The sequence below is a fragment of the Mesocricetus auratus genome, unplaced genomic scaffold (genome assembly GCF_017639785.1).
Source record: "Mesocricetus auratus isolate SY011 unplaced genomic scaffold, BCM_Maur_2.0 Super-Scaffold_100022, whole genome shotgun sequence".
NCBI lineage: Eukaryota > Metazoa > Chordata > Mammalia > Rodentia > Cricetidae > Mesocricetus > Mesocricetus auratus.
Window position 1 is genome coordinate 19642942 of NW_024429203.1, and position 18809 is coordinate 19661750.

The following is an 18809-nucleotide window of genomic DNA, read 5'->3' on the forward strand; positions in this document are numbered from 1 at the left end:
GTTTGCTACAAGAGTGTGTCTCCTAGGAATATCAGAAGATACACCCATAAAGTCTCACCAACATGAGCTGAACAAAGATGACACCAGCATACATGATGGTGGTGGGGATGGGGGGGCCAGGAGAGCTCAACCATGCATAAGGAACTGTGGACAACTGGGGAATGCTGAGAATAGCAGAGGTGTTTTTCTGCAGGGAAGAGCATATTGAATGGCTGTCCAATACCAAATGGTCAGCCTGAAAACACACACACACACACACACACACACACACACACACACACACACACACACACACGAATAACATTGTACAAACTGAGCAGGTCCTACTTACACATTCAGAAACACAATGCACACATGTTAATAACTGATGAAGAAAGAGGTCATTAGAGAGAGCAGGGTGGGGTGTGTGGGAGGTTTTGGGAGGAGGAAAGGGAGGGAGAAATGATGTCATTATACAATAATCTCAAAACATGAAAAAATTGTTTTTAATTATAAGGTATGATTCCTTTGCTACTAGACTTAATAGATCACTTAAGTTGGAAGCACACAGGTTTGGACAAAGTTTATAAATTTTGTGTTTTACAGTGTAAATTGAAAATTTATTTAATAAGTAAATTGTACAGCTATACATAAAGCACGTGTTTAAAAAATAAAATACATTTTTGTTCATTAACATGTGTGTTTATTACTCTGGCTGCCCCTTCACCACATATGCCTGCTGTCTATCAAGGACCCCAGTGTTGAACATTTATGTGTGACAGTGCACAAATTCTGTTTTATCACAGTGTGATTCCCCCAGAGTAGAAATCTTCCCTTTTGATTCATGTAGCTCTCCTTACACTGCCTGTAGTCGTTTCTCTGTGCACAGTGACTACACAGATGCCTCTGGATTGGGAAGAAGGTGTACTGAAGGCTAAGAACAGAGTGTTGTGTCAAATGTTTTTGCTGGCTACTTTATATCTGGCTCATTTGTTTGTCTGGCTCAAGTTCAGTCCAACTCCCCACCTCCCCGCCTCCCTAACCCCAGTCTTCCTTCCAGTTGGGGGTGAGAATGGAGTTCTGTAAAAGGTGTTAAGTTCTTTTGTACCGCTACAATCCATCCAACCCATCTTAAAATTCTTAGAGGAAAAGTATTAGTATTCCCCCCTCTGTCTGGATTACATTATCAGGAAGATAACTTTTGTGAAAGGTTGGTTGCCTTCTGGAAGAATCCTCTATAAAGTTTCCAGATTTGTGTGAGCCACAGTGGCTCAAGCCTATACTCCTAGCACTCAGGAGGCTGCGGCAGGAGGATTGCTGCAGGTTCGAGGGTAGCCTTGTGCTACACATCACCTTGAAACCCTGTCTCAAAAAAACAAAACAAAACAAAACAAACTAAACTTTCAGTCTTTGAAGCTCCATAGCTCTGCAGTAAGTGCCGGGAAACAGGGATGAATTACGTAACCCCGTCAAGCCAAGAGTCTTACCTTTCAATATATTATGTGCGGTCTGGACGCAGCGTAGGGATGGAGAGCAATAAACGTGATCAATAACGGTGTTGCTTTCTAACAAGGCTTCACCTGCCGAGCAAATCAACGGACAGTCAGCATGGTAGAGCCTTGGGCTTCATCTTGACCCTTGATGGAACCTGCCAAGCAGACCCATACACTCCCCCTCTCCCAGCAGGAGCTCACAGAGAGCCAGGAGTGGCAGCCACATCAGTGCATTCATGGAAGAGGCCTACCAACACGCCTCTTTGTCCCCTTTTCTTTCTGGTACCAGCATGCAACAAAATGACCTCTTGGGAAGGCCTACTAACAGGGAAATGCTCTGACCTCTACTAGGAAGATGCTGAAACCCGCTCTGTTATGACAGGGAGAGGGTTAGTCATGCCTTGTTATAATTCTAGTGCACTAACCCAAATCTCAGCTGCCCAGACTCTTGAACACCAGAAACCCATCAAATATTCTAATACTTCCTGACGTAGTTCACTTTTCTCTACTAGGTAAACTCTAAATATCTTCATGTGGTGTCAGTGTCTGTCATGGACTTGGTTACCTTGCCAGCCCCTTCTTTTGACCTGACTCTAGAAATAAGAAGAGGTCACAGCATCCCCTGTACTCATCATTATCATCATCATCATCATTATGATTATTTATTTAGGTTTTTTTCAAGACAGGCTTTCTCTGTGTAGCCCTGGCTGTCCTAGAGCTCACTCTGTAGACCAGGCTGGCCTCAAACTCACAGAAATCTGCCTGCCTCTGCCTCTCAGGTGTTGGGGTTAAAGGTAGCATCACTACCACCCAGCTTTTCCTGCACTCTTAATGCTCTAATTTTTTAAGTATTTATTATTGTTGTTGTTGTTGGTGGTGGTGTGTATAAGAGACAGAGAGAAAAAGAGAGGAGAAAACACGTGTGCATATTCAGTCCGTCATACAGCCTGATAGTTACTGAACAGCTTCAAAATGAATTCATCAATGCCCTTGCATCCCTCCCTCCCTCCCTCCCTCCCTCCCTCTCTCCCCCCACCTCTCTCTGTTTTTCGAGACAGGGTTTCTCTGTGTAGCATTGTAGACCAGGATGGTCTCAAATTCATAGAGATCCGCCTGCCTCTGCCTCCAAGTGCTGGCATTACAGGTGTGCACCACCATCGCCCGGATTCCCCTGTACCTCTTAACCTCACATCTCACACCATGGTGGCAGATGCTGCTGTCTTGAGCTATCAGCCAATACATCTACTAGACCAGCGCTGTAAGTAAACCAAGCCTCATTTTCCTTCTTTCATTCCACCTTAGGGACCACATCTGTTAATCATCAGGGGCCTACCTGTAACTCCAGCCCAAAAAGGCTGAGGCAGGAAAACCTAATGTTGTAGGCCACCATGGTGTCTCAAAAAAATCAAACCAAAAAATAAGAGAGAAAGTGCAAGAAGTGTGTTTGCCCACCCATGCTGTGGGTCTGTTGAAGGAGCCAGGGGATGCTATGCCATCACAGGAGCCCTTACCCACTAGCCTTGCTTGCATACACCCAAACACAGTGATTGGAGCATCTTTCTCATAGTCCCGGAAACCGCCGCTCCGCTGAGGTAAGCTGTGAGGCATGTTCAGGTTGGTGCGTATGTAGCGGCCTGGTGGGAGAAGATCAAATAAAGGCTGCATAGACTTCTTGTCACTTGAGACTTTCTTCAATGATCCTGACCCCTCCTCCTTCTTGGCTAAAGACACTGAATTCAACCATCTGAAGTCAATGGAAAACATCGAATCTGACACTTTTTCTTAAGTAGATTGACTTACAATCCACCCTCTCTTCTGCTGACAACAGCAATAAGGGGATTTCTCAGTGAATATAACCACCAGACACAGGCAAGGCTCCCACTCCTAAAACACCACTCAAATGAGGATGGAACCAGATGGTCCACAGTGATATTGTGGCAGGAGCTCTGGTCACAGAATCAGAACATGTCTCTGAACTGATTTGTCATCTGAATATGGGCCAGACACAGCTACTCTTTGCTCCCTGGTACCTCAGCATATAGAATCGGGACAAGAATGTTTATCTGTCCTCTACAAGTTACAGCAATCCAGAACGACGTAGAGATTCCAAGGATTTTGCAACTGCTTGTCCATGATGACTACATGTACATAGAAGTAGCCTGCCTGTGCCCCCTAGAGGTCATTATGGGCATGCATTGCTGTGTAGGCCATTAATTACCACCCCTGAGAGACAGGTGATGTATTCCAAGGGCCCCACTAGATAGATGCCTAAGACCATAGAGATAGTGGTGAATCCTGAACAGACCATGTTCCACCTCCCCCCCCAAAAAAACACACCTACGCTAACACTGAACTTGTAAGTCAGCCACAGTAATGAGGAATAATAATATACAGTAATGCAAGTTACAGAGATGTCTCACACAAAATATCTTGCTGCAGTGTATCTGGACTTCCTGTGAAAGGGTGTTGTATTTACGTGATAGTGAAGAGAGGCAAATGCTACTGTGACAGTAGATTTGATAACTAAAATGACATTAGGCAAGAAATTGGTGGGTACAATATCGATTGTACACTGAGCAAAGGGACGATGAACTAGTTGGGACATAGATGGATTTTATCGTGTTACCCAGAGAGCAGGGATCACAATATAAAGCATGAATTGCTTGTGTGCTGGCCAATTTTACATCACCTGGAGTCTCCTGAGAGGAGGGAACCCCTATTGGGAAAATGCCTCCATATGATTGAGCAGGCCTGTAGGACATTTTCTTAAATAGTGATTGATGGGGGAGGGCCCAGCCCATTGTGGGTGATGCCAGCCCTGGGCTGGTGGTCCTGGGTTCTGAGCAAACCATGGGAAACAAGCAGCACCCTCCATGGCCTCTGCATCAGCTCCTGCCTCCAGGTTCCTACTCTATTTGAGTTCCTGTCCTGGCTTCCTTCAAATGATGAACTACAATGCGGAAGTGTCAGCCAAATAAACCCTTTCCTCGCCGGACTTGCTTTTGGTCATGATGATTCACCACAGTAGCAGAAACCCTGACTAAGACAGCTTGTTTGAGACTAGTAACGGAAACCCTGACTAAGACAGCTCGTTTGAGACTTTTCCACTTACTAGTTTTAGGCCATGGTTAACTGTGGGTAACTGAAACCACAGAGTCAAACTGGATGAATGGAGAGACTGCAGTTACTCACCTTTGGCATCAAAGCACTGGGACAGCCAGTACTTCCCGAATACAACATCCATCCTCTCCCCATGCCGACACACAAAGAGGCATCGCTTCTGGGGCCCGGGCTGGCTGTTGACTCTCAGGGGCTGCAGAGAAAGAAAGGCAGAGTGAACATACACACAGTACCACAGACCTACCCTGATGTCAAGAGAGTGGAGCTCTGGGACACATTCTGCCAATGTATGACTTTGACAGTCTCCCCGACTGCCCTGGGCTTAGTTTGGTCTGCTTGTAAGGTGAGGATAATAAGCTCCTCCTACAGACCCTACAAGCCTATGAGTATGATGGATTGTGCAAGTGCTACACTCTTTGCTGCCCCCTACTGTAACAGGAGGGTTACTCACGGTAGAGTTCAAGGGTCAAACCTGCCCTTAATGTAGAGATGAGAATGACAGCTATCTCCTCCAAAGAGATATGCCGTCAGTTCCTTTGAGGAGGCAGAAATTCTATTGTCACGCATGTGTCTGCCTCATGCCTGGTTTAGATCAGTGCTCTGCCTTGCGTATTCTTTTCCTTTCCTTTAATTTTATTGCTTACTATTTATATGTGCGGGTGTTTTGCCTGCATGCACGTATGTGTGCACCACGTGTGTGCAGTGTCCACAGAGGCCAGAAGAACACACCGGGACTGGAATTACAGTTATAAGCTTCCACGTGGGTGCCGAGAGCTGAACCTGGATCCTTTGGAAGGGCGGTCAGTGCACTTAACTGCGGGGCCATCTCTCTACCCAGCCACATTTTACACATTTTACACGTTCTGCCCATCATGTGCGCTGCCATCTGACTACATACACTGGTATTTCTAAATGGGCTCAAGTGGGAAAGCAGTAACTTCTCAGTGGCAACACAGGCAAGCGGAGCCAACTCCTGGTTCCCACAGCTGCTGGTGGAACTGCACAGACACTTCCACGCCCTGCTTGCGGATGCGTCAGATGCTCCCATTGCTTTGGTCCTTGCTGGCGAACACTCTTCCACTGGCTCCTTTTGCTTTGCCAGGGCTAACTTGGTGCTGTGGATTTGGCACCCGCTCTCCAGACGTTCTTTAATTCAAACCCTGGGATCCAGATCAAAGCGCACCTCCTCCCTTTTCATCCTTAACACGCCGAACTTTCAACCTGTCCCTGATCTGCTTGACTACTCCTACTCCTTCTTTCAGCCTGTCCCCAAAGTGTTATCAATACCCTGAATTCTCAAGTCCAACAACCATGCTAAGAACCTCATTCTACTGATACAAACATCAGTCGCCTCCTCTTCCTTCCTTGGGACCCACATGGCGATGTCCATCGGCAGCACCACTCAGAGCATCCTGATTAGATTCGAGGACGTGGCATGACCCTCACGATCAGTCTTACCTGCATGGGCTGGCAGATGATAGTGAGAGGCGTCGTCTCCCCGAGTCCTTGGTCCTCATACTGCCGCCTCTCTAATACTCCATCACCAAACGTGAGAGAGCTGGATGGCACCGTATTTAAGATGGAGTAGGAACTGCAGAGGAAGGAGAAGGAAGGGTCAACTGTTCGTGGTGAGGCTCAACAGGAGCATGGACAGTAGCACAAAGGACTGTCTGGTCACAGGGTATTTGGGGACCTGAGCAGGGAGAACATCTTGGGTTTTGTTTTTCTGAAGTCTCACAGTTAATAAACAAGGGGCAGACAGTTCTCAGAGCTGAAACAGTTGCATGCATCTCTTTGGGCAGGGATGGGGCCCAGTGATTCTAGGCTTATTAGGATGCTGCAGGCAGGGTTGGCAGCAAAGACACGTTAAAGAATAATGAAGTATCAATTATGTACCACAGTTTCAGTTCTCTCTGTCGCTGCAGTGAAACAAATAGTTCCCGCTGCCTTTAATCTTTTCCATGGTAATTTCCATCTGAGGGATGTGAGGGGAGACGTCTTCCCAGCACCACTTGCCCATGGCTCTAAGGCTCCCAGGACTTATCCATCCCTTATCTCCCTTATCCCTTAACCTGCCTTCTTCAGCCTCCAGCACTGTGCTCGCCTCCATAGCAACTCCAGGAAGATGATTAAAAACGGGGCTATTTCAGAGGATCTGACTCTTGCCAGATGTTTGGAACTGTGAGCCAAGAACTCTTATTTCTGACTATGCCACTGTAGCTATGAAGCCCAGAGGCGGTCTGGATGACAGCAAAACTGTCCAAACATGCCACACTGAAATTTCTGCACACAGTACAGCTTTCCAATTTAAGTAGGTCACTGGGCAAATCAAACAAACATCTCCTGGGTCACTGGGCAGTCTCAAAAGGAAGCATCTGAATTTTTAATTTCTTGCTCTTGGAAAGTCCCAGTTTGCTCAATCAAGTCTGGGTTTGTGTCTGTGGACCCTATGACCTGTGTCTGTTAGCAAGCTCCCACTCTGCAGTATTCATCTTTAACACAGTATGCTTATTAGAATTTTATTTTTGAATTTTTCATATTTTATAAAATCAGCAAGCTAACTAATTTTCAGGGTTTTAAAAATCAGCTACCTCTGGGTTTTTTTTTTGGCATGTATTCATTGAACACAGTACTCAGTTTCATAAGGACGCTGTCACACGAGTACATACCGTACTTAGGTGTTGGGTGTGGTGGCACACCCCTTTAATCACAGCACTCTGGAGGCAGAAGTAGGCAGAACTCTTGAGTCTTAGGTCAGCCTTGTCTACATAGCAAGCTCCAGGACAGCCAGGACTACACAGAGACCCTGTCTGGTGGCGACTGATAATGTACTTAGATTACATTTTCTCTCCTGACTCCCTCATCTCCCCCATTAGCTCCCTAAACTCCTTTAAACAGTTCCATTTCCACTTCATGTCACATATATGTGTGCATATGTCATTTTATTACCTCTCTAAAACGTGCCATCGACAAGTGAGAGAAAACACACAGTGTCTGTTTTTCCAAGTCTGACTTAATTCACTTATGATAATAATCTCCAGTTGTATCTACTTTCCTTCAAGTAACATAATCTTGTTTTGTTTTTGTGCTAAATCAAATTCCACTGCATATATTTACCACATTTTCTTTATTCACTCCTCTGCTGACAGACACCTGTGTCATTTCCATCATTGAGCTAATTGTGACCAGTACTTCAGTAAAAGTCACCGTATATTGCCTTAAAGTCTATGGTAGATACCCACCAGGTTAGAGGTCAGATGTTGGTTGGATTTTTTTTTCCTTTGAGACAGGTTTTATATAGTTTAGGCTGGTGGTTTCCAAAACCACATGCAGCCAAGGCTGGCTTCAAACTCCTGATCCCCCTGCTTCTACCTCCCGAGAGATGGGATAACAGGTGTGCACCAATGCCCAGTCGTCCATGATCTGAAGATCAAACTCAGGGCTTCAGGCATGCCAGGCAAGCACTCTACCAACTGAGAGTGTCCTCAGCCTGATTGTATTGGTGTCTGACCCCAAGAGATTTGCATCCCTGTGCATATGAGATGCACGAAGGTGCTCTTGGCTGAATCCTGCTCCTCACAAGCCATTGTCCAGAGCCTAAGAGGTAGAACCAGGAGTCTGTAGCTTAATGCGGCTGTGTTTAGTATGATATGCAGCTAAATTAAACCTGTTATGGGCAAATTTAAGTAACGATAGCTTAAGGAAATTTGAGCCATTTACACGCTCTAATAGACCAGCTGCTCGCCTTTATTTTAAGCAGAGAGCTTCCCCAACGGCACACAATTGAACAAACTTCAGTTTTCCTGTCTGGCTCATCAAAGCTTCAGGCCTCCAATGTCTAGCTGTCTGGAATCATGCTGACATCTCCCTTGCCCACGTCCGTAACATCTTTACTTTATCACAGCTGGGAAGCAAATGATAGGGCCCTTTCTCTCCCTCCCGTTCCCTTGGTGAGGAGAGTGGCAGCTTCCTTCCTGTCTTCAGCGTCACTACAATCAAAGGACCTGGCTCCCCCTGAGACAGCTTGAGGACAGAGTCAGACCAGGGAGGAGAGGAAGCAAATCTGACACCCAGAACCCCTTCTCAGGGAGCAGGAAGATTCCAGCTTCCCTGTTCGAGGGCCTGTAGCTCACCACACTGTAGAGGACAATGGGCCAGCATCACCCAAAGGGACTTAGGGACACTCAGGAACAAATGATCACCAAGAAAGGCAGCGAGGAGATATTTTTCTTAGCTATCTAGAAGGCTGAGGAGCAGTGGGCGGGGAGAGCTATAAAAGCCACTGCTGTCCCAAGTCCCTGTTCACTGTACGAACCCTCTCTACAGCTTCTCATGAAGTCAGGTGGGGTCAAGCCAGTCGGCTCATGTGTCTTCCCATCTTTGGTTAGACTCACATGAGAACGCCTGTCCTACAGGGGGGGGGGGTGACTGCCTCCGTGGGTCATTTCTACCTCCGGCGGTAAGCAGTAAAAGTGTAGCTAGGCCCTTTTAATGGAAGAGACATTTAGCTTAATGAGGTTTGGTAAACATAGACAAGAAATAATCAAAACACTAGTGGGTATTCTGTAGCTAATACTGTGTCACCAGAACTTGTCAAGCTGATCTCTATGGCAGTCACCACCACAAGTTCTACTGTATGTACAATGATTATCTCCTGTTTGGTGGCCTAGTGAAGCAATTAAGCTTGGGCAAGATTTACATGGCTGGTATGAGAAAGAGGATTTGGATATAACTCGACTGTAACTCAAATTTTTAATCAGAGTCTCAATGCCTAATCTGTGTATTCTGACACTCAGCAGAGTCAACTGTGGACCAATAGTTTAATATCAAACAAAGTTCCCAGGAAATAACATCAACAATTATCTTCAAAATAAAAGGTGATTCGTAGACCTTCCATAGTGCCCCCTGAGTGAGGCCAGACAGTTTTCCCCATGGTGAAGTCTGAATTCTAGTTCAGGGAGGAGGTCTACAGGGAGGGTCTTCCATGAGTTAGCAGGATTTCATGTGTGTTCTCTACCCCACATATATCCCTATTGCTAAAAAACAGACCCATGAGCCGTGCTTCATCAAGCAAATTATCTTCGGTTTTCAGTATATGCACGAGCCACTTATTGGGGAGATGTTCTAGGAAATGTGCCACTGGGAGATTTGTCAGAATATCATTACAGTGAACTTAAACTAAGCTGTTAGCATGCTGCATGACACAATTCAGGGGATCATCACTGTGTACAAGGTCCACCTATAACCCGAATACTATTATGAGCAGGATACATTCTAGCACACTGCCTGAAACAATTCAAGGGACCACTACTCTGTACAAGGTCTACCCCCAAGCCAAATGTTATTACAAACCTGATACATGACTGTATCTGCGTGTGTATGTGTGTGTGTGTGTGTGTGTGTGCGCGCGCGCGTGCGTGAGTGTGCATGTGTGTACGGACAACCTGCTAAAGTGAGTTTTTCCTTCCACCATGTGTGCCCTCAAGTTTGAACTAGGGGCATTAGGCTCTGTGGCACGTGTTTTTACCTACCCACTCAGCCATGTTGCTAGCCCTTCACCTTTTTTTTGGAAGAGTCCCTTGTCTGAGACTCACCAAGTAGGTTAGGTTAGGGTGGTTGAACACACACACACACACACACACACACACACACACACACACACACACACACACACACACACAGAGTCTCTGCTTTCTCAGCACTAGGATTATAAGCATGACTTTGCCAATGTGGTCTCTCCAGCCCTTATCTATTTTTAAAGGATAAAATGGTGGCTGCAGAGTTTCAACTTCTGTATTTCTAGCTTCATAAACATTTCTAAAAAAAAAAAAAAGAAAAACCTGGATGGTTGAGGGCATGAAGCATCTGGGTGCCTGTGGGTTGGGGAGGGATGCCACACAAGGCGGAGGAAGGGAGAGTGAGTTCTTTCTCATCATGAGTGTGTGGTTTGTCCGGGCTCACAGAGCAGGGGACTGTCTTTGTTCTTTTCCCTCCAGGCAAAATACCAGGCAGATGTGTCCTGTGTCGTCCCCCGCCCCTGCTCTGGTCCCTTCCAACAGGAACAACAATGGGAGCTAAGGACACAGCAGGTTTTCAGGGCTCAGCAACATTGCCACATGGAAGAAACAAAAGGGAGGGAAAACCAAACTGGCATGTGAAGCCTGGTGACTGGACTTGAACTCCCTGGATTGGGAAGGGGAAAGGAGCGTTGCGCTCCTGTTTATATCTGGGGCAAAGCTGGTCATACAACATGGTCCATTCTGGACCCTGGACCCCAGAGTGGGCTGAGGACAGCAGAGTAGTGAGGGGTGGTGACTGTCACCTTAATAAAGAATGGGAGGCATCATGCTCTTGTTAATTCCTAACAGTTGCCCATCTCTTGGACATAGTCCCTTGGACATAGCCTAGGCACATTTGTGCCAGGTCTGAGGACTTGCTCAGGGTCACCTAGCAAACACGGGTTACATTTAGGGCTCCTGATTTTACAGTCTCTTTCTGTCACTGGTCTGGCTGACATAGAAGGAAATCTGTCTAGCTGCTCTGAAAAGCCCCCCGCTTCTCAGAGTGAGGTGGACTGAAGCTATGAAACACTCCATGCTTGGCATGAGATGTAGCTATGCTCTAGCCAGAGATGGACAGCAGCCTTAGGTTGGCACCCACTAGGAAACCAGACAGGCCATCACATGACTTGGGCAGGAGAGTGGGTTTACCTACCCATGGAAGATCCAGGTGCTACACTCATCAGCCTTGGTAATATAGTTCTCAGGAAGCAGCCCAGAGCAGCCGGTGGTCAGCGAGGTGCCGTAAATCCAGCCCTCACTGGTGCTGGTCTGCTCCATGGGAGACATGAAGATGAAGTCCCCAGGGACCAACTCCAGCTCATCATCATTCTGAGGGGAATAGGGGTAGATCACCTGTAACGTCTGCAAAAAGGAGAGGACACATGAGACCCATCGGCCATCCTTTTTAACACTCAGGCACTAGACCATACTCTACAAATGCAATAGCTGAGTGTGCTGCATACAGGAACACCTGGCTCACAGGCTCTCAGCAGACCTGGCTCCTGACCCGAGAGCACTACTCTTGCCAGGGCTTTATGGGAAGGTGTCTGGTGCTGCACAACCTTCCAGACCCGCCCCCCCCCAGTCATGCTTTCACTTTCTGTCAGCACTCAGAAATGAGTTTCAGGGACTCATCAGAAACCTGGAAGGTTTCGCCAGGCAACCAACCACTGAACATACAGACATTCATTGTCCCTGCTCTATCTGCTGTAGCAAGCACCAGGCAGATGGGAATTGTGCAATGCAACTTGTCTTCTACAGGCTCACAGATGGGTCATATGGGAAGTCACTTCTACTGGGATGGGAATAAAGTATGGCCTTTATTTATTTATTTATAATGTGTGTGTGTGCATGCATGTGCGTGCATAGGTTTGTGTGCGTGCGTGCGTGCGTGCGTGTGTGCGTGCGTGCGTGCGTGCGTGCGTGCATGTGTGTGTGTGTGTGTGTGTGTGTGTGTGTGTGTGTGTGTGTGTACTGGGAACCACTCAGATCTTCTGCCAGAGCAGTAAATGCTTTCAGCCACTTAGGAAGGATGGCTCATTCTATGTGACTCATCTGATAGAGCAAAACACAGTCTACACCTTCAAGGCTCTTTCTCCAAGCCTACAATTGTATCAAAGACCTTGAAAGGAAGCTGTCTCTCCTAGACACCAGTGTCTGTATGGGAGGGTAACCAGCTTCCACCAGTTCAGATGGAAGCCACATGTCCTTTTTCTGAGCTCAGAATAGGCCTGCGGGGCAGACATGGGGCCAGGCCATGTGGCTGATCCATTCTCCGTGGGGTGGGGGTGGGGGTGTGTGCTTCCTTTCTTGTGTATACGAGCATCATAATCCTAGACTTTTTTTTTTTAACTTCAGACATTTGTTTTGCATTTTTTATTACGAGCAAGAGACCTCAACAGGAAAGATAATTATATCCTATTTTATTTGTTTCCAGACAGTGAGAAAGGTAGAAGAGGCTTTCACAGTCTTCCTAAGGTTCTACAGCTGATGGTGACAGGCTACTGGTTCTCATCTTCTTAGTTTTAAGCTTTAGTCTCCAGCAATACCTAGACTACAAAAGTTAAGTGTGGCGCCCTAAGAAAATGCTGGAGGACAGAGGCATAGGTACTTCCAGTGGCCCTGGGTTCCTGGCTCCTGGCTGATGGCACTCTTTGCAGCCATTCCTGACCTTGGGGCCTGAGGCCAGCCCTGGGTGGATCTGTGCACTAGCCAGCTGCTGACGTCAAGGCGAGTCACCAAAACATGTTATAAAGAAAGGGCTCTGCTGCGTGTGGTGGGGAACAGCTGTTATCTCAGAACTGGGGAGGCTGAGACGGAGGATCACCTTGAATTTGAGGTTAGCCTGGTGTATATAGTGAGTCTAGGCAAGCCTGGGCTACAGAGTGAATCCTTACCTCAAAAGGAAACAAAATAAAATATCAAACCAAACCAAATAAACCATTTTCTTCTGGAAACTTCCGAGGAAAAGAGCTGGGAAAATGGTTTCTCTCAGACAATGAAGCTGATAATGCGTAGATTTTCGTCTCCCTGGCCTTTCTAATTTAGGGCGCGTACCTTCTGTTTCTAATCCTCCAGTTATCTCTCAGTTGCTTGTTGGTCTGTCCTCTGATCACCTCCTCTCTCCCTCTCCTGTCCCTCTCTGATCACCAGGCAAGCCAAGGGCTCTGCTGAGTTGATTTAAAAATTGTTTTAAAAGACAAAAAATTTACTCACTAGAGATCTCTTTTACGATCAATTCTGGGTGGTCATGTGACGCAAGGGAAGGCAGCATTGCTGGAACAGGACACAGTCAAACCCCCCTCAGCTACCTGAGCACAGCTTACTTTTGGCTCACAATACCCCTGGCTGGAAGTTCAGCTTTCCCTTTGAAGAGCTCAGAGAAGTACTCCTTAATGGTGAACATCCCACCTCAGATGTCCTAGGGATCATCAAGGTACAAGGAGGCATGGAGACGATAGATCCTCGGCATACCTTAGAGGGTCAGTAAATAAGTTTGACTGACTGAATTTATAACTGAAAAAAATCAAGGGAGTTCATCAAATCTAGCATTATAACTGGAGGCCAAGGGTGTAACTTAGTAGTGGAATGGGTGCTCTGGTGCTCTGGGTTTGGGGTACAGCCCCCAGCACCAATAAACAAACGGATAATAATCCAGACCCCAGTACTCTCTGATGCTTTCCACCCCAAAGCTAGACACAAAGACTCAGTCCACCTCTGAGAGACCTGAGACTAACTTGCCCTGCTCTGTGCTATTTCGTTGTTTTATGTTTTTGTGTCTTTCTTGAGAGATGGCTCTGCAGCTACCAGCATGGGCTGCTCTTCCAGAGGACGTGGATTCAGCTCCCAGAACTCACATGGTAGTTCACAACCATCTGTAACTCCAATGCTGGGGGATCTGACACCCTTTTGTGGCCTCTATGGGCACTGCACACACATGGTACAAAGACATACACACAGGCAAAACACCCACACATGTAAAATAAAAACAATAAATATAAAAAAAGACTTTTGTGCCAAGCTTAGCTTTTTCCTCCCTCATTATTCCACAGAGACCAAACCCAATGACAGCTGACTGAAGAGAAGCTGCAGGTGTGTGGTTTCTGTGTTGTACCTGCCCCGTGCTAGCTGTTACGGTAGCTCTCCACATATCCCCCACATCCTTGCCAACAGTCTAGGAAAGATCTCTACCTTAGAGAAGAGGAAATGAAGAACTGGAAAAAAGATACACTCTATGTGTGTAGGTCAGAGGTCAATGTTGAGTGCTTTTCCAATTACCTTCTACTTCATTGTAATTGTGTGTGTGTGTGTGTGTGTGTGTGTGTGTACGCGCGTGCCACATGTGTACATGTCCTTAGGGACCAGAAGGGTTGTGAGCCCTGACATGGGTGCTAGGAACTGAATTTGGGTCCTCCGGAATACAAGTAACTGCTGAGCTATTTCTCCATCCTCATTCTACCTTATATTTTGAGTCAGGGTCTCTCATGGAACCAGGAGCTTCCTGATTTGACTAGACTGGCTATGCAGCAAACTCCAGGGAGCCTCCTGTCTCTGCCTCCCCAACACTCAGATTACAGGTACCTGCCCCAGTACACATCCCTTATGCGAATGCTGGGGTATTGAATTCTGCCCTTTAGGGTCACCTCCCTAGTCTGTTTCTGTTGTTTTGCTCTTCAGTTGGCTGGTTGGACTTTTTGTTTGTTTTGCTTTAGTCAACTACTCGTGTAGCCCAGGCTGGCCCTGAACTCACTGTGTAGCGGGGGAAGGCCTTTAATTTCTAGTCCTCCTGCTTCTGGGATTACAGGTGTGTACTGCGGCTATGGGAACTGAATCCAGGGATCACGTGTTTCAGGCAAGCACTCTATAAACTGAGCTACATTCCTAGCTTGTGAATTACAGAAATTGCCAGTGTGAATCGAACTACCGCTAAAATGAGCCAGCCAAGATGGAAGCAGGAGCTGGAGGCTCCGAAATGTCTACTTTCTGTAGAAATCTGTCCTACATTTCCGTGGCTGCAGAACAATGTCAACACGAACACGGAAGGGGTGTGAGCTACAGCTGGGCATCTGAGTTTGTGTCTGAGAATGTGAAACAGCAGAGGATAACGCCTTACAGTATCCTAAGCATCACCGAGCCTTTGAACCTTGCTCCATGTCTTTGCCTAATTCAGTGTCCTCTGGTGGCTCATTCCCTGGTTAGAACACTCTATCAAACCTCCCTCCTGGGGACAGAATGAAGGAGGAGGGTGGGAGTGTTATACACCCAAGGGGCTCTGGAAGAGCAGAAGACCCCAGAGGGAACCTAGAGGGGAAGTGAGCGCCTTATCAGAAAAAAACAGTAATAATTGAGCTTTAACAAATAAGAGATAAAGGGGCTAAGTTATTTTTAGAAAAGAATTCACTCGGGCATTTGCAGCCTCTTTCCGGCTGCACAGACAGAACAGAATGTGGGTCACGAAGAGACCGGTTACCCTTGGAGTTAACTGGAGGGCAGCGTTCGTTAGAGGACAGCCCGGTGGATTCCACAGCCATCTTCTCCTCTCACAGAGGTGACCTCTCCGGGGCCTGGCACAATCGCCCCCTCGACCTTTTTATTCTGCCTCTGTCCTTGGAAAAGAGTCTGACGAGCCACACCTACTCTAGTATCCTTCAGGGCTCATTCTAGGTGGTTCCAGGAGATGCTAAAATTCTTTTTTTTGTTGTTGTTGTTTTTTTGTTTTACGAGACAGGGTTTCTCTGTATTGTTTTGGAGGCTGTCAGTCCAGCCTGGCCTCGAACTCACAGAGATCCGCCTGCCTCTGCCTCCCGAGTGCTGGGATTAAAGGCGTGCGCCACCACTGCCCGGCTGAGATGCTAAAATTCTTAAGATCCCATTTAGTTAGTTTAGTCTGCCTCAGGAGAAACCAACATCCAATGACTGAAGGATGATCTCATCAGGAAGATCAGGTCAAGCCTGCCCTCGACACTTCCAAAGCGCCATACCTCACCCCAAAGCTTTGGTCCATAGTTGATCCCAAGGTTGCCTGGGCAGAGCAAGAGGTCCTGTTAGTTTCTGTTCTTTATTTTTTTCATGTTAGCATAAAATAATTGCCATAAGGTCATATATGCTAACACAATAACAACAACTTTGTTGTTGAAAAACTGGGGAACATGTAACTATTGCTTAATAAATGTAATTAAATTAGAAGAAAAATTTTCATCTAGTTACAGTGGTTCTCCACTAAACACGGGGTTTATTCCAAAACCCAAAGGGTAGGCCTGAAATTGAAGCTAGCACCAGACACATTCTCTGTGTTGGGTAAGCCTACACTGGATACTTTTTTCTATTTATAGCTATGGTCACATTTAATCTATAGACTGAGGACATTAACCAATAATAAAATAGAGACATTCTAATAATACATTGTAATAAAAGTTATCTGAAGGCTATGAATTTGTGTGTGTTTACATTACACATGTAGTATATGCACAAGTGTGTGTGCAAGTGTATGCTCGTACCCGTGTGTGTGCACAGGTGGAGTCCAGGGAAAGGCTGGGTGTCTTCTTCTAGTGCTCTCTATTTATTCCCTTGAGACAGGTTCTCTCACTGGCTCTGAAGCTCATCATTTCATGCATGCTAGCTCCAAGGATTCATCTGTCTGCCTCTCAACACTGAGCTCACAGGCACAGACTGAGCAGAATGATGGGGACCTGAACTTTGTGTTTGCACAGCAAGTGTTCCTACCCACTGGGCCATCCCCCGAGCCCTTCATGAAACAATAGCTTCTGGTAACTGAAACCACAGCAGACAGGGAAACAGAAGACACTCGGGACCACCGTGTGTGACCTTTCTTTACATGGATCAGCCACCTTTGTTGATTAGAAGGTCTAGGCTCTGCTTGCTGTCTGGGGGCCTCAACTATACTGCTGTGCGTGCGTGCGTGCGAGCGTGCGTGCATGTGTGTGTGTGTGTGTGTGTGTGTGTGTGTGTGTGCGCGCGCGCGCGTGCGCGCACACGCTGCAGGTCAGAGGACAACCTGAAACACTCTATTCTCCCTTTCTACCATGTGGGTTCCGGGAATCAAACTCAGGTTGTCAGGGTTGATAGCAAGGGCCCTCACCGGATGAGCCATCTCACTGGCCCTTAAAACTCCTTGAGTGCAGACTTTTTAAAAATTCTGCATGTCCAATGGTACCCCGCATGCTCTAGACATCAGCATGTCATCAAATACCTGCGGATTTTGCTTTTGTAGGTTTTATATTTTGGTTTACTTTTGTATCTATGTGTTTGACTCACCTCAGGTCAGGATTAATGCCCTTTCAACATCAAAAGTTTACATGAATATAATATTAACTCCACTAATATATTTTCTGTCTATTCTCCATTTTATTCCTACGTCCCTCCAATCAGACTGACAGGGCAGACAGAACATAGGGATGTTATCTAAATGAACCATGTCACCCATGCTAAGCCTCTCAGGGAGTCTCCAGAACCTTCATAAAATCTGGAGCCTTCTGACTCCCGGCCAAGTGCTCACTCACTCCCCTCTGGTTCCCATCTTTCTGTGCTGCTTGATAACTCCCTGTTGGTCCCCACTGCCCTGTGTCACTTCCCTTCGGTCTCCATCACTCTGTGTCACCATTAGCAAGCGCTCCTTGTTCGTAAGGCATCCAGGTGCCTGGAAATATGCAAGACTGCAGGGAAGCGTTACCTCATGGTTGGCAAACCGGATATCCCGAGAGAATATGGTGGCCACCCAGTCACACCCTAGCTTGACATCGATGTTCTGGGCAAGTTTCTCTAGAGTGGGCAGGTGGCTGGCTTGGAAGTGGTATGCCAGGGTCACGTGCAGCTGTTTCTTATGGGGCTCCACGTGCACTTCTGGAAAAGGGAAGGTAGCGTTCGGGGATTAGAACGAGGACAACACAGCAAGGAGGAGACAGAAGAAAGGGCACAGAAAGGCGCCCTCAGACGCCCTGTCCCCCAAGTGACAAAGCAGAGAATTAAATGGGTGGGCCCCAGACCCCGAATCAACCGCTGTTCCAGAGATAAAAAAAACCCACACACCAGATGGCTTTTCTGCAGGAGCTGTGGATGGGCTCCGGTTAACCCTTTTGGCTGACTTCTCCTGGCAGGTCCAGGGTTCATCATCAGTCCCACCATTCAGGTAAAGAAAACCGAGGCCTAAAGGGCCAACGTGACTGATGTGGAAATAGAAAGTAGGTTTGGTAACGGCGTGACTGCTGGAGCTATATTGTCTTCATCTGGAACCAAGCTTCCTGGATTCCCGGAGTGTGGCGGGGAAACGAGGAGGGTGAAGGCGGCTTCCCCCCAAAACACTTATGTGAACAGTTCTTTGTGGGGAGCTGTTCTTGCATTGCAGGGTACTATACCCTGCCCTGCTTCTACCCGCTGGATAGAAGCACCCCCAATGTCACAGCAACCCAAAAGAACTCCCCACATCGGCAAATGTTCCCTCAGGGGGACACTGCTCTGGGTTGGGGTCATTTGAAGTGTGCATGGCATTATTCTAGAATGCTAAAAATAAAGCAGAACAAATCTACCAATGCAAGGGACGAGTTTCATCTCCTCTTTGTATGTTACACGAGGAAGACCTGTCTGCTTCCCAGGTGAGAACAGTGAAGAACCGGCAACAAGAAGAAATGAAGGGACATAG

At 46.9% G+C, this 18809-nt stretch overlaps 1 protein-coding gene across 1 annotated transcript in view; it reads right to left on the reverse strand.

The window, feature by feature from the left end:
* The window catches only part of Ubash3b (ubiquitin associated and SH3 domain containing B), a 144035-nt gene that overhangs the window by 13146 nt on the left and 112080 nt on the right, over positions 1-18809 (reverse strand). Inside the window, exons 5-10 of the mRNA XM_005069401.4 lie at positions 17844-18013; positions 11307-11515; positions 6051-6183; positions 4665-4785; positions 2984-3106; positions 1467-1559 (exon numbers count right to left, since the gene is read on the reverse strand). Coding sequence (XP_005069458.2) covers positions 1467-1559; positions 2984-3106; positions 4665-4785; positions 6051-6183; positions 11307-11515; positions 17844-18013 — 849 coding nt within the window. The remainder of the gene's footprint in view (positions 1-1466; positions 1560-2983; positions 3107-4664; positions 4786-6050; positions 6184-11306; positions 11516-17843; positions 18014-18809) is intronic.